The following is an 18,600-nucleotide window of genomic DNA, read 5'->3' as shown; positions in this document are numbered from 1 at the left end:
AGAAAGCAAAAAGACATAAGGGTATTTGTACTTTACTTGTATATTTCCACATCACACAACTTTCTACTTCTACTCCACTGCATCTTGGAGAAAAAACATAGTAGCAAATATCAACACAAGTTATAAAGACAACAAATAAATTATGATTTAGTATAAATTGTATAGCTTGTTAAGATAATCTACCATTCATTATATTACATTAAAGTGAAGAACACAATTATATACCACTAATCAGAATTCAGTAAATCAGAATACTTTGTAATATTTATCCAGGGGAATTGGGTTCTGTGACAGTGGCTCCATTTATAAATGAAAATAATATATAAAGTATTTTTAGAAATATATGAGAATTAAAAAACAAACAAAAAAAACAGCAAAAAAACATTTGGAAGCTAAAGTAAAAATGTGCTATAATAGATTACCGGTATACTATATACAATGATGTATTATCATTAATAATGTATTGTTTATGTAAAATGTGTTATGTACAGCATACATTATTATCAATGTCCCAACGGTTCATTTTTATAAGGTCTCAAAAATGTAATGTTATGTATTTTTTTTTATTGCCTGCTACGCATTTTTTAGCCACACTATTTGTCTTTATTTTGATTGTATCAATAGTGTGGCTTTTCTTCTTTGTAATCATTGCTTGCCTCTTTCACCATGCTAGGCCACTTTTGCTGTAACCTTGTACATTTCCCCACTGTGGGACTACTAAAGGAATTGTGATTCTGAATATCATGCTGATTTGTGCGTGATGGATTTGGAAGACTTAGAATGCAGGAATAGTGATGAAGAGGTTTTTTGTTTGCTCCTGTGCGCTGTGCCCTTGGTCCAGTGAGTGTTCTTCAGCCGGCAGAGCTCCAACACACTGTGTACCGGCTGCAGTTTACACAGGCACATAGCTTTCAAATAAACATGATAAACACACAGACACAGAGGCGGGGTTTAAAGCAACGCTGCATGCACAGTTTACAGATACAAAATAATTTGGTAAGATGATGATAATGAAACATGGTTATCAGATTCAGAATAATTTATATTCTCAGTGTAGATTAAGACAAAAAAAAAGAGTGGATTAACATATAAAATAAAGAGGCAACACATCATTAGTACAATTATTTTATTAAAACATTCCCTGTGTTCCCTCCAGAGGGAGTTTCTCTCCCACACCTCCCCCCTGCCTGAAACGCATCCACTGGACTCCATTGTTTACTTCCTGAACAAACTGACATCACTACGTAACACTTACGCTTCTATTGGCTAGCGCTCTAACACATGGTACAGTATGTGATTTTCTATGGGGCGGGACTTCTCTAGGCGGTTGACCAATCACAACAGAGACGGCCAGCTAACCAATCAGAGCAGAACTGGGCTCTGTTTTCAGAGCAAGAGGGTGAAAAGAGGTGCTGCAGCACAGGCAGTATGAGAAAAATAAAGAGCCTTTTTGAACATTAAAGCATGAGACATGTCACAGTAGAGACCACTACATACTGATATACACCTGAACATCAGCAGGAGAGGACTCTTAAAGTAGAGACACTACATACTGATATACACCTGAACATCAGCAGGAGAGGACTCTTTAAAGTAGAGACACTAACATACTGATATACACTGCTGACATCAGCAGGAGAGGGACTCTTTAAAGTAGAGACACTACCATACTGATATACACCTGAACATCAGCAGGAGAGGACTCTTTTAAAGTAGAGACACTACATTACTGATATACACCTGAACATCAGCAGGAGAGGACTCTTTAAAGTAGAGACACTACATACTGATATACACCCTGGACATCAGCAGAGAGGACTCTTTAAAGTAAGACACTACATACTGATATACACCTGAACATCAGCAGGAGAGGACTCTTTAAAGTAGAGGACACAACATACTGATATACACCTGAAGATCAGCAGGAGAGGACTCTTTAAGTAGAGACACTACATACTGATATACAACCTGAACATCAGCAGGAGAGGACCTTTAAAGTAAGAGACACTACATACTGATATACACCTGAACATCAGCAGGAGAGGACTCTTTAAAGTATAGACACTACATACTGATATGAACCTGAAGTGAGCATAATAGGAAAACCTGCCAGATGAGAAACAGAACAATTCAGGGAATGAGGCCCCGGACTCTAAGATAGTACCATGTATAGATAAAGGGAAATAGGAGAAGAGAATTGAAAGCTGGAAAGTCCGAACAACCAGAGACCCTAAGGAGCATAAATAGGGACTGGTTTAAGGGTATATTAATCTGAGATACTGAACTGAAGATTAAAATGCTTGTGTGGAGCTCTAATTTTGGCCCAAACCTGGACTTCTGACCTCCAACATGTTGTTAATCTACTATGAAGTAAGTCTACGTCTCTTAAGAGGTTTGAATGTATTTCCTGCAAAGGAAATACATTTTATTCGCATATTGGTCGGGAATAGCTAATACTAATATACTCCTCTGGCCTCCTTTCATCCATATCTTTATCTCTAAACACAGCCAGGGGTGAATGTGTAACATGTTTCTGTTTAAAGCATGAAAACTTGTTTGGATTTGTGTGTGTGGTGTGGTGTGGTGTGTGTGTGTGTGTGTGTGTGTGTTTGTGTTTGCACAATGTGTCTGTTCTGCCTCACACAGCTGCTGCACAGTGCCACAAAGGGCCTCTGCTGTTATTGTTGGGTAACATTTAATTTTCCATTCGGTTTGAGCGTGACCATGTCGTGTGAAGGGCAGCATGAGAGGATCTGCAAAATGAAAATTAATAAGAATAGAAAGAGCATGATTACTTTTTCTTTACGAGGAGATACATGTACTATAGAGCAATAAACTGCAACAAAGATGGACCGTATAACTTAGTTGAAATACAAGTAAATTGCATTTTTACCTCGACACTGATGCTTTTTTCGTATTAAATCATTATTTAAAGCTCCGCTATTGATATATTTTGGTTTGAAAACACACAAATTCAAGTGCAATTGCCAGACCTTTTAAAAATATTTCCAGAAAATAAAGTTTGTTCGAAGATAATTTACATTATTCAAGAGAAAACACATACTTTGAGGGGATTTGATATGATGATTCACATGTTTTTTATAGTCAAAATTATTTTAGCTCAATACATAAATAAATAGATGTCTCCTTATGTTTATTCCTTACCTGAATCAAAATGTTTACTATCGAGCTGCCCTGCCTTAATTTGGCAGAAAATATAATTTAACACAGTTAACTGATTAATACAATTTAAACATTATTTAAAAAAAAATCGTTTGTTCAGGGGGTTAGGAGGTGCGTTTGGGGAACCTAGGATTTTCAAAACCTTTTCCAGACTATAGCTGACTGACTCTGTTGCATGCCTCAATGTGTGTTTAAAGTGTTTTCTCACCCTTTTTAGGCTACATGTAGAAAATAGGCTAAAAAATAATAACTTTTTAAACATTTATCATAATAAAATGGTCAGGGTTTGTTATCACGTGGATGTTTTTCCGGCCGTTCAACAACAATTAACCAGTAGTGGAAAATGAAAGTGAGGCAGGATATAGTGTGTGCGTGTGTATGTTGCGTGTATGTTGCGTAGCGTGTGTGTGTGTGCGTGTGTGTGTGTGTGTGCGTGTGTGTGTGTGTGTCTGAATAGGGGAAAGGGGAGGAGAGGGGAGGAGGGGTTACAAACCCAGTCCCGCGGAACATCCTGCAAACACATCTGAGTCTCGTAACAAAACTCTGCACAGTTTCCCGTAACACACAGACACATTCCCACACTCTCTCTCCCCCACACACACGCTCTCTCAAACACACACGCTGCTACAATCTCCGTGCTCTCGCCCGCATGTCTCGCCTCTCGACCCCCGGAGAAGTCTCGCCATAAGGTGAAGTTGTTGTCGGTAGTTTCGATGCCGGACCTCAGTGTTTATGTTCCGTCTCCTCGCAGCGGTGGGACATCCGGAATGGGGGATCCGCTGTGCTGTTTGTAAATAGAGCAGTCTGCGCACAAATGGACTTTAAGAAGACGAAACTCGGACGGTAAGTTATTTTGTATTATCTTAACAAAGTTTGAGGTTTAGTTTGGCTGCAGCATATTGTCCCTGTGTGGCTCATCCTGTGCATCCATGCGCACTGACGCGCTGGCACAGGGTCAATCACAGGGATGTTATAGATTAGTGTGTGTGTGTGTGTGTGTGTGTGTGTGTGTGTGTGTGTGTGTGTGTGTGTGTGTGTGTGTGTGTGTGTGTGTGGTTGTGTGTGTTGTGTGTGTGTGTGTGTGTGTGTGTGTGTGTGTGTGTGTGTGTGGTGTGTGTGTGTGTGTGTGTGTGTGTGTGTGTGTGTGTGTGTGAGAAAGAGAAAAAAAGTAACAAGCATGGAGACCATTACTTGTATTAGGGCTTGAACAAACGATTTTTTTATGGATTAATCTGTGCACATTTTTTTGGATCAATCAATGAAAGTGTATTACTTTAATAATGTAATATGTCCATTCAAGACCTGCACAATATGGGGCAATAATGTAACATTTGTGATAAATAAACGATACAAATATATACTACACTAAGCTATCAAAGTGCACTAAGATCTGCCTTTCTGCTGTTTGTTTAAGGAGTAGTTTCCTAAAAAATACTCTGTCAGCTAACTAAAAACATCTCCAAGTTTAATATCACAGTCTTGTATTATGTGGTATTTCACTCTGGCAAACATCGCAATGACGACTACACAATAAATTGTGCAGCTCTAAAGGAGATTACTTCAAATGTCTTGTTTACTGTCAACTTTGACAGTCTAAAACACAAAGACATTAAGTTTATATATTAAACAGAGAAAATCAGGGAATCTTAATATGTGAGAGAAAGAATAAAAAATAATTCTATCAAATCTGTATAGAATTGAATCAACACTGCATCAACCAACCACTCTCCCCCAGAGTCCTGGCATAGACCCTATACGACATGGTATGGAAAAGGGAAGACAATAAATACATACATTGAGGATAATAAAATAGAAATTAAGCACATAAGCAATGGACAAGTCTAAGTGTGTAATGCTTCTTATTTCTTTTAAATCAAACAAAGTCTCTATCTGCTTTGATGTATGTCCAGAAACGTTCCCAAGGCGTATCCTCATCATTTTCATTGCATTGACCCTTCCCTTCATATCTGTAGACTTGTTTATTGTCCAATGTCTGAAGATAATTCTGGACACTGTTATCAAACCAACCATGAGACGAGATACTCTGCCAGTTTTTAAACAAAATCGAGAATCAAAATGGTTGAATTATAACTGTCGATGAACATTGTACCTAGCTTTTATTACAATTTAAAAAAGTATACAAACATGCCAAATGGGATAAAAGATCCCTTTTTAACAATTTGATTTGCATTTTTACCCTCAGAATCACTGCATATTTGCACTAAAGATTCTCCATCTGTCTTCTAATCCATCTCTATGCTGTCCAGGTTCCTCTGTTGGCTTTAGTTCAGAGGTAGTTCATTTTCAGTATCATCTGCAGCTGCATTTCACTGAGTATTACATCACACACACACACACACACACACACACACACACACACACACACACACACACACACACACACACACACACACACACACACACACACACACACACACAGAATATCACGTTGAATTCTGCTTGGGTGCTTTCATCAGTCATTACCCTCTATGTGTGTGTGTGTGTCTGTATGTACATGTGTGTCTGTGTGGGAGATGGCGATAATCGTGAGAACCAGAGTTTGAGTCCCAGAGGAGAAGAACTTGATCTTTACTGTAAAAGGAATAGCCCTGGAGTTAGATAGAACACACACACACACACACACACACACACACACACACACACACACACACACACACACACACACACACACACACACACACACACATTCCTACAGCGTACACAAGTCCACCTTGATCCAAAATGTTCTGATCCTCTTAGATGCAACCGATCCTATTAATGTATGGAATGTGCTATAATGGGCTTTAACACCACATAAAACACTCATTAGTGAGCTGAAAACACGTCACTCACACACAGAGGAACAATACATATCGAAGCATATGACACACACGTGTTGAAAGGAAGAAAAAGTGTGAAATAAATCTGATTATAACATGAAAAAGAGAAGAAATAGTGTGCTGATGATCAGGACAACAATGCCCTCTCTGATCAGAGCCTGTGAATCCCTATCCTGTCCTTTTGGTACATTACACACACATCACACACACACCACACACACACACACACACACACACACACACACACACACACACACACACACACACACACACACACACACACACACACACACACACACACAGTTCTGTCATAAGCTATTAGAGGACATCAGAGTGGTGCATTCAGGTCCATTGATATCCTCACAATACCACAACAGTGCTCAGAAAAATACTTTTTATGCACTTGGCACGGCCTGTAAGACTGCAGGGAAACCAAAGATACAGAAGCCACACAAACATCTAATGTTACTCAATGTTGTTTATTCTATTACTGAAAATGATAGAGCATGTCACATACATTTTATTTAAGGATTTTATATTGCAGTAGGGATAATGCATCTGAGCAGGAGTTTAATTAAGATGATAAAGAGTGTATAAAAGTGAAATAAAGTGATATGACGTCTATTCAAAGCAGAAAAGTGTGTGTGTGTGTGAGAGCAGAGTGTGTGTATGTTTGTGCATTAAAAGCCTAACCCTGATGCCTGGTACCACCAATGTGACCTACAACAGAAAAACACAGATATTCTTGTTATGAGGGTTATGGTGGTGAGTGCAAAAACACACACAAACAAACACACACACACACACACACACACACACACACACACAAAATGTAATAATAAGATGGTAAAGTGGGTGTGACGGTATCAACATGTATCAACAATGAAATGCATTGATACCAATAAAAACATTTCTCTGGGTTCCCACACTTTTGGAAACATTTGGGTTACACAATCAACTAAATATATAACAACGGTCTAGTGGTTTTATAAATATCTAGGCAGAGATGTAACATGCATTTTAAATTCAGTTTTTAGCTTATCTTATTCTATTCAACATGTATATAGTTGACTTCTTCTGCCTTTACTTGCACATTGGTCACTTGAAACATTCGCTATTTTGTTTCCATTCTGTTTCATCTTGCATTTTTTTAATTGTTTTATGTCTTATATATATTTTTGTTGGACTGTAGGAGGAGTCTGGGATTTTCATTGCTAAAACTACACTGTAGCTTCTGTGCATATGACGATAAAACCTTTGAATCTTGAATCTATTATTCTGTGTAACTCTCTGATTCACTTTCTCCTCAATGTGAAGAATTAATAGACCACGACAAACAGCTATGGGACATATATATATATATGTGTGTGTGTGTGTGTGTGTGTGTGTGTGTGTGTGTGTGTGTGTGTGTGTGTGTGTGTGTGTGTGTGTGTGTGTGTGTGTGTGTGTGTGTGTGTGTGTGTGTGTGTGTGTGTGTGTGTGTGTGTGTGTGTGTGTGTGTGTGTGTGTGTGTGTGTGTGTGTGTGTGTGTGTTCTGGTAAATGATGCGTGATGTCAGTTTGTGTGTTGATGAGGCGTCTGCCAAAATGTGTAATCAAATAACACAGCTGACCGACGCAGACACACCTGTGGCCCTGCATGAGAGCCTACATTCAAATGAGTGTGTGTGAGCGTGTGTTTGTGTGTGTGTGTGTGTGTGTGTGCATCTTGTCGTATAAAATGTGGTTTCGTAACATCTCCAGATGTGTTTTTTTCCCTGTAAGCCGGGATTGAGAGATTTACTGATGATTAAAGAGCCTACAGAACACACACAGACACACAGACACACGCACACACATGCGTGCTCGCAGGAAGTAACTTTGTTAGTAGTATACAAATAAAATGCAAATAAAGTTAATGGTTAGCGGTTTCCTGTTGTACTAGTACAGGCAGTGACATCACTAAGTTGCGACCATGGCAACGCGTAATAAAATTCAGACAACGTGATGTGGATTAGAGACCTGCAAATCCTCCAAGAATGACCATCACACACACACACACACACACACACACACACACACACACACACACACACACACACACACACACACCAAATGCAAGTTGGAATCTATTCATCACGTGCTTGGTGGAATATTTTAATAATTTTAAGTGAATCGGAATCACTGAGACACACATTATTTGTAATTTTTGGAAAAAGCCTTTGAGGCATTAATTTGATGGAGCATAACAAGTCCTTAATCTCAAACCTGCAAAAGTAGATGATTGTTCACTGTGGGAACTCTAACTGGACTTGTTATGATGAAACCAACTCCTTAATAAAGTACTGAAAAACAACCCTTAAAACTCAAACCTAAAGTCAATTGGGATACAGTGAACAGAAAGGCATCACTTCCACTGAAACGTTCTGATACTTACAGATAACACAACAATACAAGAACATGGATTTCTGAAATATATTGTTAATAGTTAAAGATTTCAATTTCTCTCCCCCCTTTCCCTCTCTCTCACTCTGCCTCCCCCTCCTCACCTCTCTCTCAGGTTCATGAACTGCAGGGCCCCGGCTAGTAAGAGATACCAGCCCACTGAGTACGAGCACGCTGCAAACTGTGCCACACATGGGGTGAGCTGAAAACAAATACAAACAAACAGAAACAAACTTTTACAGTAAACTGTCTTCTTCAGTTTTTACGCTTTACTCTCTTTCTCATTCTTACTCCACCTTCAGCAGCTGAAACACTATTTTACTTTGCCATACAGCATGAATATAGTTGTAATACTAATAAGCCACTGCAAATATTGAAGTTACATTATTTATTTAATCTTTCCATATTATTAATGTTTTACTATGGCACAGATTTTTACTTAATATAAATATTGTAATTTAATGTTTTTTTACAACACATTTCTTACTTTAACTTCTTGTATTTGATATAAATATTGCTATTTTGTTTAATTTTTTTTATTGCAAATGTGTAATGTTGCTTTTTAGGTTCATATAAATATTTGATTAGATATTTTTTGCACATTTTTACTTTAACTTCTGATGTTTATCCACAAATAGTTTTACTCTATTTTATTTTATTTATCCTTATTTTGCACATTATTCCTTAATTTCTTTATTAATTAATTCTATTTTATTTTTTATTTTTTTACTTTGACTTTAACTTAATTTAAAAACCTTTTATCTTACTTTTAAAAAGATCAAATGTCACGAAACCCAATTTCCCCTTAGAATAAATTGTGGCGGTGTGTGGCGCAGTGGGTTGTGCGTATTTGTTCGGATCAGGGGGTCACAGGTTCAAACCCCACTGCAGTCAGCATGTCGTTGTGTCCCTGGGCAAGACACTTCACCCCAAATTGCTCCTGTGGGGATTGGCCACAGTATTGAGTATGTAAGTCACTTTGGATAAAAGCGTCTAACAAGTAACATGTAATGTAATGCATTGTAATGCATTCAGATCAGTTTCTGGCATCTCCCTGTCCCGTTGCTCTCTCTCTTTCGTGAGTGTTTGAGTTCAGAGAAGCCTTTTAAAAGATGGAAGGGATTGCGAGGAATAATGCAGGAATACAGAGGATTTGAGGCCGTGCCATAGAGGCTATAATCTGTGATTCAGCCTGTAGTTTCCTCTAATCTGCTGTAATCCCTGTACGCTTCCGCCTCGGACAGAACAAGACAGACGGAGTGAATGAAACAGACGGAGAGACATGAAAGAAAGCAGAGAGGAAACATGGCTGTAATGACTCTTAAGCCTTAAATGGCCCAGGGTTTTCTGATGCTTCATCCATTCATTCCTTTAGCGAGTCACAGTTCAATTCAGCGCAGTGTTTCCCATTAACAACAAGAATCATGATCAACGTTTTGTGAGATACAGAATCAGAATAGTTTGATATCTTTTGCTTTATGGCCAAGATTAGAAGTTTGATATCATGTAACAGCTGCATACCTGCCAACCCTACTGATTTGGGCGGTAGTTTACCGCTTTTGACATGTTTCTACCGCCTACCGATTTAGCTGGCTTTCCCTACCGATTTTCAATCTTCCCAAACTATAACAAATAAAAATGACACTCCATAGACACTGGACTCGACTTTTGGCGTGTCTGTGATCCCATCATACTAACAGTCCTCTGTGTTTCTGAAAGAGAAACAACGTGCAGAGGAAGGGCAGCGTTACCCCATGGGGCTGATGGGTAATCACTCCCAAATTAGTTAGGGGAACAGAGGCCGTTTCTCAATCGCGAGGATATTGGCTTCCAAGCCAATATTTCAAGGATGCTACGTCATCAAGTGGCGCAGCAGGACCGTTCCAATGTCCAGGCGTCCTTGGTTTGGGGGAAATTTCGAGGCTGCACATGGGTAGACTTCGCGTCCTTAAAATCCCCACAATGCTTTGCGCACGGACCAATTTCCCCAAATCTGTGGCGGAAAATGTAAGGCGGGGCCTCTCATATGACGCACACCTGCACACTTGCTCGCCTGTTCCATTCTTCGTTTTCCAAGGCTTGGAAGCATACTTGCTTCGTTTCTGAAGGAAGTGACTTGGAAGTACGCGACTACCAAGCCAGCATCCTCGCGATTGAGAAACGGCCAGAGACTAGGCATTTGAGTCATGCAGGGTTTCCCCGTTAATATCAGTGTCTCGAAAACACATGTTGGCGACTGAAAGACATCCAGTGTTTGGTCTTTTCCTGAAGCATCCTTCACCTACAGTGTCTCAACTGAAAGAGGACCACAAACACACAAAAAATACAATACAATTTTGGGATATTTATCTCCCATTCTTTCATTTTTTCGGACATTTTCAACACCAAACATGTCATTAATGTCTCTGTTTAGTGAACTACAGCAATCTGAAAGCCTGTACATTATTTATATCACACTTTATCAGTAGAGAAAGGCAGGAAATGACTTTTTTAATGCAGTATTCTCTGATTTATGGCGCAACACAAAGATATTTCGCTCTGTGAAAACCTTTGACTCTAATATGTCAACAACATGAAACAAGAATATGAACCTGGCCTTATCCAATGTTCACACAAGAGTTCTACATCCTGACACATCCTTCATCTACACTGTCTCAACTGAAAGAGGACCAGAAACACATTAAAAATATAATAAAATGTGGAGACTTTGGGATATTTATCTCCCATTCTTTTACTTTTCGGGAATTTTACGGACCAAACATGTCGTTGATGTCACTGTTTACCAAACTACCACTTTTTCTGAAAAATGCATAAAATGATGCAATATATGTTAAATACATGGTTTATACATGTAATTACTGGGGTTCCATTTCTTCTGATTAGCTAATTTGGGCGTGCACATTTGCCGCGCGCAATCCTACCTCTTTTGGATTTGGAAAGGTTGGCATGTATGCAGCTGGTTAGCTTAGCGTAGAGACAGGAAATGAGGAAAAAGATGGCCTGGTTCTTTCCAACATTAACAAAATCACCTTACTTACATGTATCCAAACAAATTGACCATCTTTTATCCATTAAACATACAAGATAACATGTCAATTGGCAGGATTTAGAGATGTTGGTAGGTGGAATTTGATAGCGTTGGTCAGAGCCAGGCTAGATGTTTCCAGTTCTGCGAGGCTTAACCAACCGATTGCTAGTTGTTGCAGCTTCAAAGTTATGCCCATATTTCCGTGCATGGTACAATGGCAAAACTCTAATAGGCTACGTTTTTGTTCCAGGCCTTTTTTCATTATTATGTTTCCACTGCAGAAAGTTCTGCCTCAGTGTAGGCGCGATTCTCAGCTAATAACGCTAGCAATGCTTTGACATCATCTCCAACTCGACAACTCTGAATAAGCAACCAAACAGAGGAACGTCTGCTCTTTGTCTATCGTACGGTTTAGTTTGCCTTTTGAATTTTTTTTATCTGGGTCGAAATAATAACAATTTGCGGATAATATTAAAAGTAGTTTGGCTGTTTTAAAAGACAAAGTTATTCAGAGAGAGAAGTCATGTTAACAATATCAGGGACACATTCTAGGCCAAATGCAGTATAATCTCCCAAGAAGAAACTAAAACTAGACAAACTAAACTACCTTGTCACATTCCTGTTGGTTTTAATATCAACATTTAATATATTTATTTCTAATACAACTTTGAGAAATCATAACATTAAAAAAAAGTTTCATACAATATGTAAAAATCATTGTGTGTATCATGAGAAACTTTATATTTTCTATCTTTTCTAGTTGTGGATCATCCCCAGTCTGGTGGGCGGGTCTATGCTCTACTTCCTGTCTCTGGACCAATGGCATCGCGTGGCTGCCTGGCTCTACGGCAGCGGTCTCACCGGCCTGTTTCTCACCTCAACGCTCTTCCACACCGCTGCCTGGAAAATCAGCCACCTCCGGTATGTGTGTGTGTATGTGTGTGTGTGTGTAGAAGGGAGTTGCTGTTAGGGATTTGGCAGCTGTGCATATGTGTGTTTTCATGTGCTGCACACTCAGACATTCAGTCTGTTAATTATGACAGAGCCAGAAGGCCAGAGAGAAAACAACAGATGCGCCGTGGTAATGAAAATATTTCACATCACGTTCAACTAACACCCTTTAAATAGCATTCGCTTAACTATTAATAGCCAAACACACTCTCACATAGAAACACACTCTTCTAAGTTTTAACACTTTGAATTCCCACATTAAATATATATATACATCTCAGAACGCCATGTTCTTGAAATGTTGCCTATAATTATGTTTATTCTCTCCTGGGTCTAATAAAAAAGTCAGCAACTCAGTTGAGGTGATGCCTTCTTGTTCGCTGTATCCCAATCTATGTTATGTTCGAGGTTGATTAATGAGGTTGATTCTCAATTGATTTGGACTGTATGTACTTTATCAAGTATAGTTACTTAAATCTATCTTACCTCTGCCAATGAGCTTTTTTCGTCTGTGCTTACTAAGATTTTATCAACATGTTTGACTGTGTGTGTGTGTGTGTGTGTGTGTGTGTGTGTGTGTGTGTGTGTGTGTGTGTGTGTGTGTGTGTGTGTGTGTGTGTGTGTGTGTGTGTGTGTGTGTGTGTGTGTGTGTGTGTGTGTGTGATGTGTGTGTGTGTGTGTGTGTGTGTGTGTGTGTGTGTGTGTGTGTGTGTGTGTGTGTGTGTGTGTGTGTGTGTGTGTGTGTGTGTGTGTGTGTGTGTGTGTGTGTGTGTGTGTGTGTGTGTGTTGTGTGTGTGTGTGTGTGTGTGTGTGTGTGTGTGTGTGTGTGTGTGTGTGTGTGTGTGTGTGTGTGATGTACCGAACCGACAGGATATGGATTCACAGGCTCTGATCAGAGAGGGCATTGTTGTCTTCATAATCAGCACACTATTTCCTCTCCTTTTCATGTTATAATCAGATTTTTCTCCCACATTTCTTCCTTTCAACACGTGTGTGTCATGTGCTTCGATATGTATTGTTCTCTTGTGTGTGTGAGTGGCATATTTTCAGCTCACAAAAGAGTGTTTTATGTGGTGTTAAAGCCCATTATAGCACATTCCATACATTAATAGGATCGGTTGCATCTAAGAGGATCAGAACCTTTAGGATCACGGTGGACTTGTGTACGCTGTAAGAATGTGTGTGTGTGTGTGTGTGTTTTCCCAACAACCGAATTTGCCTTCTAAAATGTGAGATCTGCCATGTACTGAGATAAACGTCAGTATTCTGTAAACCTTTAAAGTAATTAAATTATTTGTAATGACATATTAGTAATAAATTAGAGCTCTTATTTTCCTTTTCTTTGTCTGTGTGTAGGACTGTGGAGCAGCGTTTCCACATGTGTGACAGAATGGCCATCTACTTCTTCATCGCTGCCTCATACTCTCCATGGTGAGTCAATACTGAATATGCAGTCCTGTGGATAAAATAACGTGTTAAAGGGGCCATATTATGCTAATTATCAGGTTCCATATTTATATTTTCTGCCTCTGTGACATGTCTCCATGCTTTAATGTTCAAAAAGCTCTTTATTTTTCTCATACTGCCTGTGCTGCAGCACCTCTTTTCACCCTCTGTCTGAAACCAGAGCCCCTTAGCCCATCACATACAATGTGTTAGAGCCTACAGTCTATGGTTAGAGCGCTAGCAAACAGAGGCGTGAGTGTTACAAAGTGATGTCACTGTGTTAGGGAAGTAAACAAAGGAGTCCAATGGAGGCGTTTCAGGCAGGACACTTTGGGATTCTAGCCTTTGCAGACCTTTTACTTGCACAAACACCTATACAACACTCTACAGCAGGGGTGTCCAAACTACGACCCGGGGGCCAAATGCGGCCCGCGAGCCATTTTGAATCGGCCCTCAGCAAATTCTAAAAGTATAATGAAATATGGCCCACAAAGAAACTTGTGCTTGTCTTGTACTTCTTAAATATAGATGAAAACACATATTACACAGTAGTATTCATGTGTTGAAGCCCACTTCAAATACATTCAGTCAGTTAAAGCTGAAAACAAATGTTAGTTGATAAAGAAAAAGCCCAATAACTTATTTACATAACAAGCTTGAAATAAACTCTTCATATTATTTCCTCTTATTATACAGTAAGCAATCTGAGGCTTCTGTTTTAAGGAATGAGCTGCTAACACAATAAATGAAACCCAACGGAGAGCAGTGATGTAGGCTGTTGTTTTTTTTTTTTAAAGCAAATTCAAGTATTAAGCATAATTGACCTACATTTGATTGATTTTTCTAACTTAACTTATAAGGCAATATACCTCGTCTCTAGTGAGCGGCCCAGCCCTTCGTATGTTTTTCTGTATGTGAAAAAAGTGTGGACACCCCTGCTCTACAGGAAAGGGAGAACCCCAAAAAAGCACGATAGAGCCCCTTTACGAAGCATAAATATTGAATGAAGTGCTGTGTCTCCGCAGGTTGATGCTGAGGGAGCTCGGGCCCTGGGTGTGCCACATGCGCTGGCTCATTTGGGTCATGGCTTGCGTCGGATCCATGTATGTCTTCCTTTTCCACGAGAGGTAATACACTCCGTCTCTCTGCTCTCCTTCGTCACCGTTTGACACAATTAACCTGAAACCAAACTCCCGTCCTCGAGTGTTTACAGGAAACACCGGGCAGCTGTTTGAAGCAGAAACAATTACATAGAAGATGTGAGGAGGTGTGGTATTTGTTTTAATGTCCTCTGTTGTTGTTTTTACCTGCAGGTACAAGCTGATAGAGCTGTTGGGATATATGTCCATGGGGGTGGTTCCTGCGTTGGTCATCCTATCCATGGTGAGCATCAAGGTTTAAACGTGGTCTTTCTTCCGCTTTTAAGGGAATAAACAAGCTTTATTCAGTGAGCCCTCTTCCGCTGCTTCAGGCTTCCTGCTATTGTTTGGGAATCGGACACTGAACATGTGTTGTTTTTGCCCATAACCTACCACTCTAGTTACTGTAACATAACAATTTTTTCTTAAATGACTTAGTGTCAGGTATAAGGTTGTATAACATTGTAATTTATTCATAAATTAAGCACTTATAATACCAGTAAGTGCAGTTCAAAGTGCTTCAACGATGACTGACAAGCCGTAATTTAAGACAGAAGAAGAAAAGAAAAAACAAACTGTTCAACAATTTGAGACCAAGAAAATAAAACGATAAAAATGTAATAGTAATGGTTGTTGAACAGCAATACAAAATTAAATGACAACACTATAAAATACAATGTTACAAATGAAATACAGCAAAAATAGAAAATAAATGTAAATAATATCTATTAACCGTCTTTTATTAAAAGCCTGGCTAGCTATGTTTTAGGTTTATATATTTTTTAAAGATTTGAAGCCATAAATAACTTTTAAAGTAACTATCAAAACTCAGCAAATACAATGGCGGCTTCAAAAAACTTTTCAGAGTTTTACGGGGCGTGGTTTGCAATTCGCCCAGCCAATCAGAAATTGGTACTTTTTTCTCCCCAGGATAGTACCACCTCTCTAGCAGGCACTACAAATGGGGGTAAAAGTTATCTGAACTAAGTTCTCTTTTTGGTGTGAACGCAAAATTCCAGGCACTATCGGAACTAAACGGGAAAAGTACGGGTAAAAGTACTCCGGTGTGAAAGCGCATATTGTATTTATTTGGGGTACAAACATCAACTGTTAGAACCCCCTTTTTATACTTGGTTAGATTTTTTTGATTATTACTATTATACTTTTTCATTTGGTCTTTGCTCTACCAACTCTTCACTTATAGCCTACGACTTCACTTTTGTCTTCTGTTCCAGGGTGAGCGTTCAGGTGTGTGTGAGCTCGCAGTGGGAGGCGTCTTTTACACGGTGGGCGTGATCTTCTTCAAGAGCGACGGACTCGTCCCCTTCGCTCACGCCATCTGGCATCTCTTTGTCGCTGCTGGAGCCTGCGTTCATTACTACGCCATCTGGAGGTACCTGTACTTACCGGGGCCGCCGCTGAAGACCTCCAGGTGACTGGCTGCTCTATGAGGTCAGCTGATCTGCATCATGTGACTAACTGGGAAAAACAGGACATTTTATCCATGGGAACATTGTGTTTTGACTCATGAAGAAAACAAATGGTGCTGAGGTGATCTGATCAGATGAAACTCTCCACAGTTGGGGGCCAAAGACTCGGGACCAAACACTAAAAGACATTTCTACTCGGGCTGAGCGATATGGAGAAAATCAAATATCACAAAATGTCTGATCAAATTCCGTGATATTGATATTCGTACGATATTGTAGGGTTAACTATTGGTGATTTCACAAAATACAAGTTGTCGATAAATCCCTTTTACTAGTGTTGATGTAATGCCTTAGTGGTTAAAGGCAGAACAATCAGAAACTTCAGAGATTCAAATCAAATCAAATCAAGTTTTATTTATATAGCACATTTTTAAACGATTTTTGGTCGAGCCAAAGTGCTGTACATATAATAAAAATACCCTACAGTAAAGACACTTTACAGCAAATACAAACAGCACAGTTTGTTCAGAATATCAGTATGAGATAAACGACACCCTCTGTCCTTAGACCCTCACATCGTACAAGGAAAAACTTCCAGAGAAAAAACCCACATTTCAGAGGGAAAAATGGGAGAAACCTCGGGGAGAGCAACAGAGGACGGACAGACGTGCAATAGATGCCGTGTGTAAGAGATAATACATTTTACAGCGTAGGTAGACCGAATGTTTGGAAATGCATGTGTCTATAATAGGATAGAATAGATTGACATCGCTTCTCTGTAATGAGGAGGCGTGTGGCGCAGTGTGTTAGTGCGTTGGTGATTGGATCAGGGGATCACAGGTTCAAACCCCACTGCAGTCAGCATGTCGTTGTGTCCCTGGGCAAGACACTTCATCCCAAATAGCTCCTGTGGGGATACTGTCCACAGTATTGAGTATGTAACTCGCTTTGGATAAAAGCCTCTAACAAGTAACATGTAATGAAATGCAGCCTTTAAAACCAGAAAAGACAACACTAACAATAATACGATATGCAAAATCTAAGACATTACATAGTCTTATATCACATTGATATACTGCCCAGCCCTGATTTCAACACGCTAATTATTAAACTGACTGATCAGTCAACATTTTTTCTGAATGGACCAAACTTATAGTTTAATTCTGCTGTATTCTGCTGCTCGGTATGAATGGTCCTTTTCGTTCATCAACTCATGGGAGATATTTATAATGTGCCAGAAAGTTTATATGACCAAAAGTTCAGCATATGGAATAGTTTGAAAATATACTTATATTCACTTTCTTTCCGAGAGTTAGAAGATGATACCACTCTCATGCTAAATATGTTGCTACTTCTAGCGGCTAGTTAGCCGAGCTTACAGCATAGAGACTGGAAACAAGGGGAAACAGCTAGCCAATGAGCAATTGTAATAAAAAACCGATTGCCAAGTTTGAACTAAATTTAGTAGAAAGAAAACTCAGCTATTCTATGACATTAAAGTGGTACATTTATAGAATTATTTTTGAAAATAAAGTCGTAAATTTGCCTTTTACTGTAGATTTGAGTGTGGAATAAACGTTCCTATCTAATTCTCTGCACCTAATAAGCAAATTAGCATATACAATGTCAAACTATTACCTCTGACAGAACTGATGGCACATGCTAAACTATGCTAGGCTAGTAAACTCCACTCTTTCAAACATTCCAACAGTGAAGTGCCAAAATGTACCTCTTACATTCCTTCATAAAGGTGCTAAACACTTACTTTACATTATTTTTGCCCATTTTGCACAGCGGCAAAACATTTAAATATAGATTTGGGACTAGGACGACACACATTGTTGTCCAATTAGCATAACGTTAGCTTAGCATAACATCAGTTTAACTTCGAGCCAGAATGTTATCCATTTCAGGAGATGGAGTAGTATAGTGTAAACATTGATTCTGATATTTGTTAAAAGGTTAGGTTGACTTTGACTGCCGAACTGTCAAACTAAAGGCCGTCATATATTAGCTTGGTCACACTGACATGACTGTTGTTGACCCTCTTTCATTCCAGATAAAGGTTGACTAACAGGCTTTAGTAGAACTGGTCCGATTGTGATTCTGTTTAGTTCTGCATAGAAAATAAATTCCCCTACTTTACTGTATTGTGGTTTT

General features: G+C 39.2%; 1 protein-coding gene across 1 annotated transcript; it reads left to right on the top strand.

Annotated features, from left to right (window-relative positions):
* The first annotated feature begins 3,718 nt into the window (after window positions 1–3,718).
* Window positions 3,719–16,910, top strand: mmd2a (monocyte to macrophage differentiation-associated 2a). Its single transcript, XM_034142586.1, has 7 exons — window positions 3,719–4,026; window positions 8,562–8,643; window positions 12,235–12,395; window positions 13,782–13,856; window positions 14,897–14,998; window positions 15,185–15,254; window positions 16,246–16,910. The coding sequence occupies exons 1-7, from the start codon at window positions 3,998–4,000 to the stop codon at window positions 16,444–16,446; spliced, it is 720 nt and encodes a 239-aa protein (XP_033998477.1). The 5' UTR covers window positions 3,719–3,997; the 3' UTR covers window positions 16,447–16,910.
* Window positions 16,911–18,600: the final 1,690 nt, after the last annotated feature.

The sequence above is a fragment of the Trematomus bernacchii genome, unplaced genomic scaffold, assembly GCF_902827165.1.
Source record: "Trematomus bernacchii unplaced genomic scaffold, fTreBer1.1, whole genome shotgun sequence".
NCBI classification, from domain to species: domain Eukaryota; kingdom Metazoa; phylum Chordata; class Actinopteri; order Perciformes; family Nototheniidae; genus Trematomus; species Trematomus bernacchii.
This window is presented reverse-complemented; position numbering and strand designations above follow the sequence as displayed.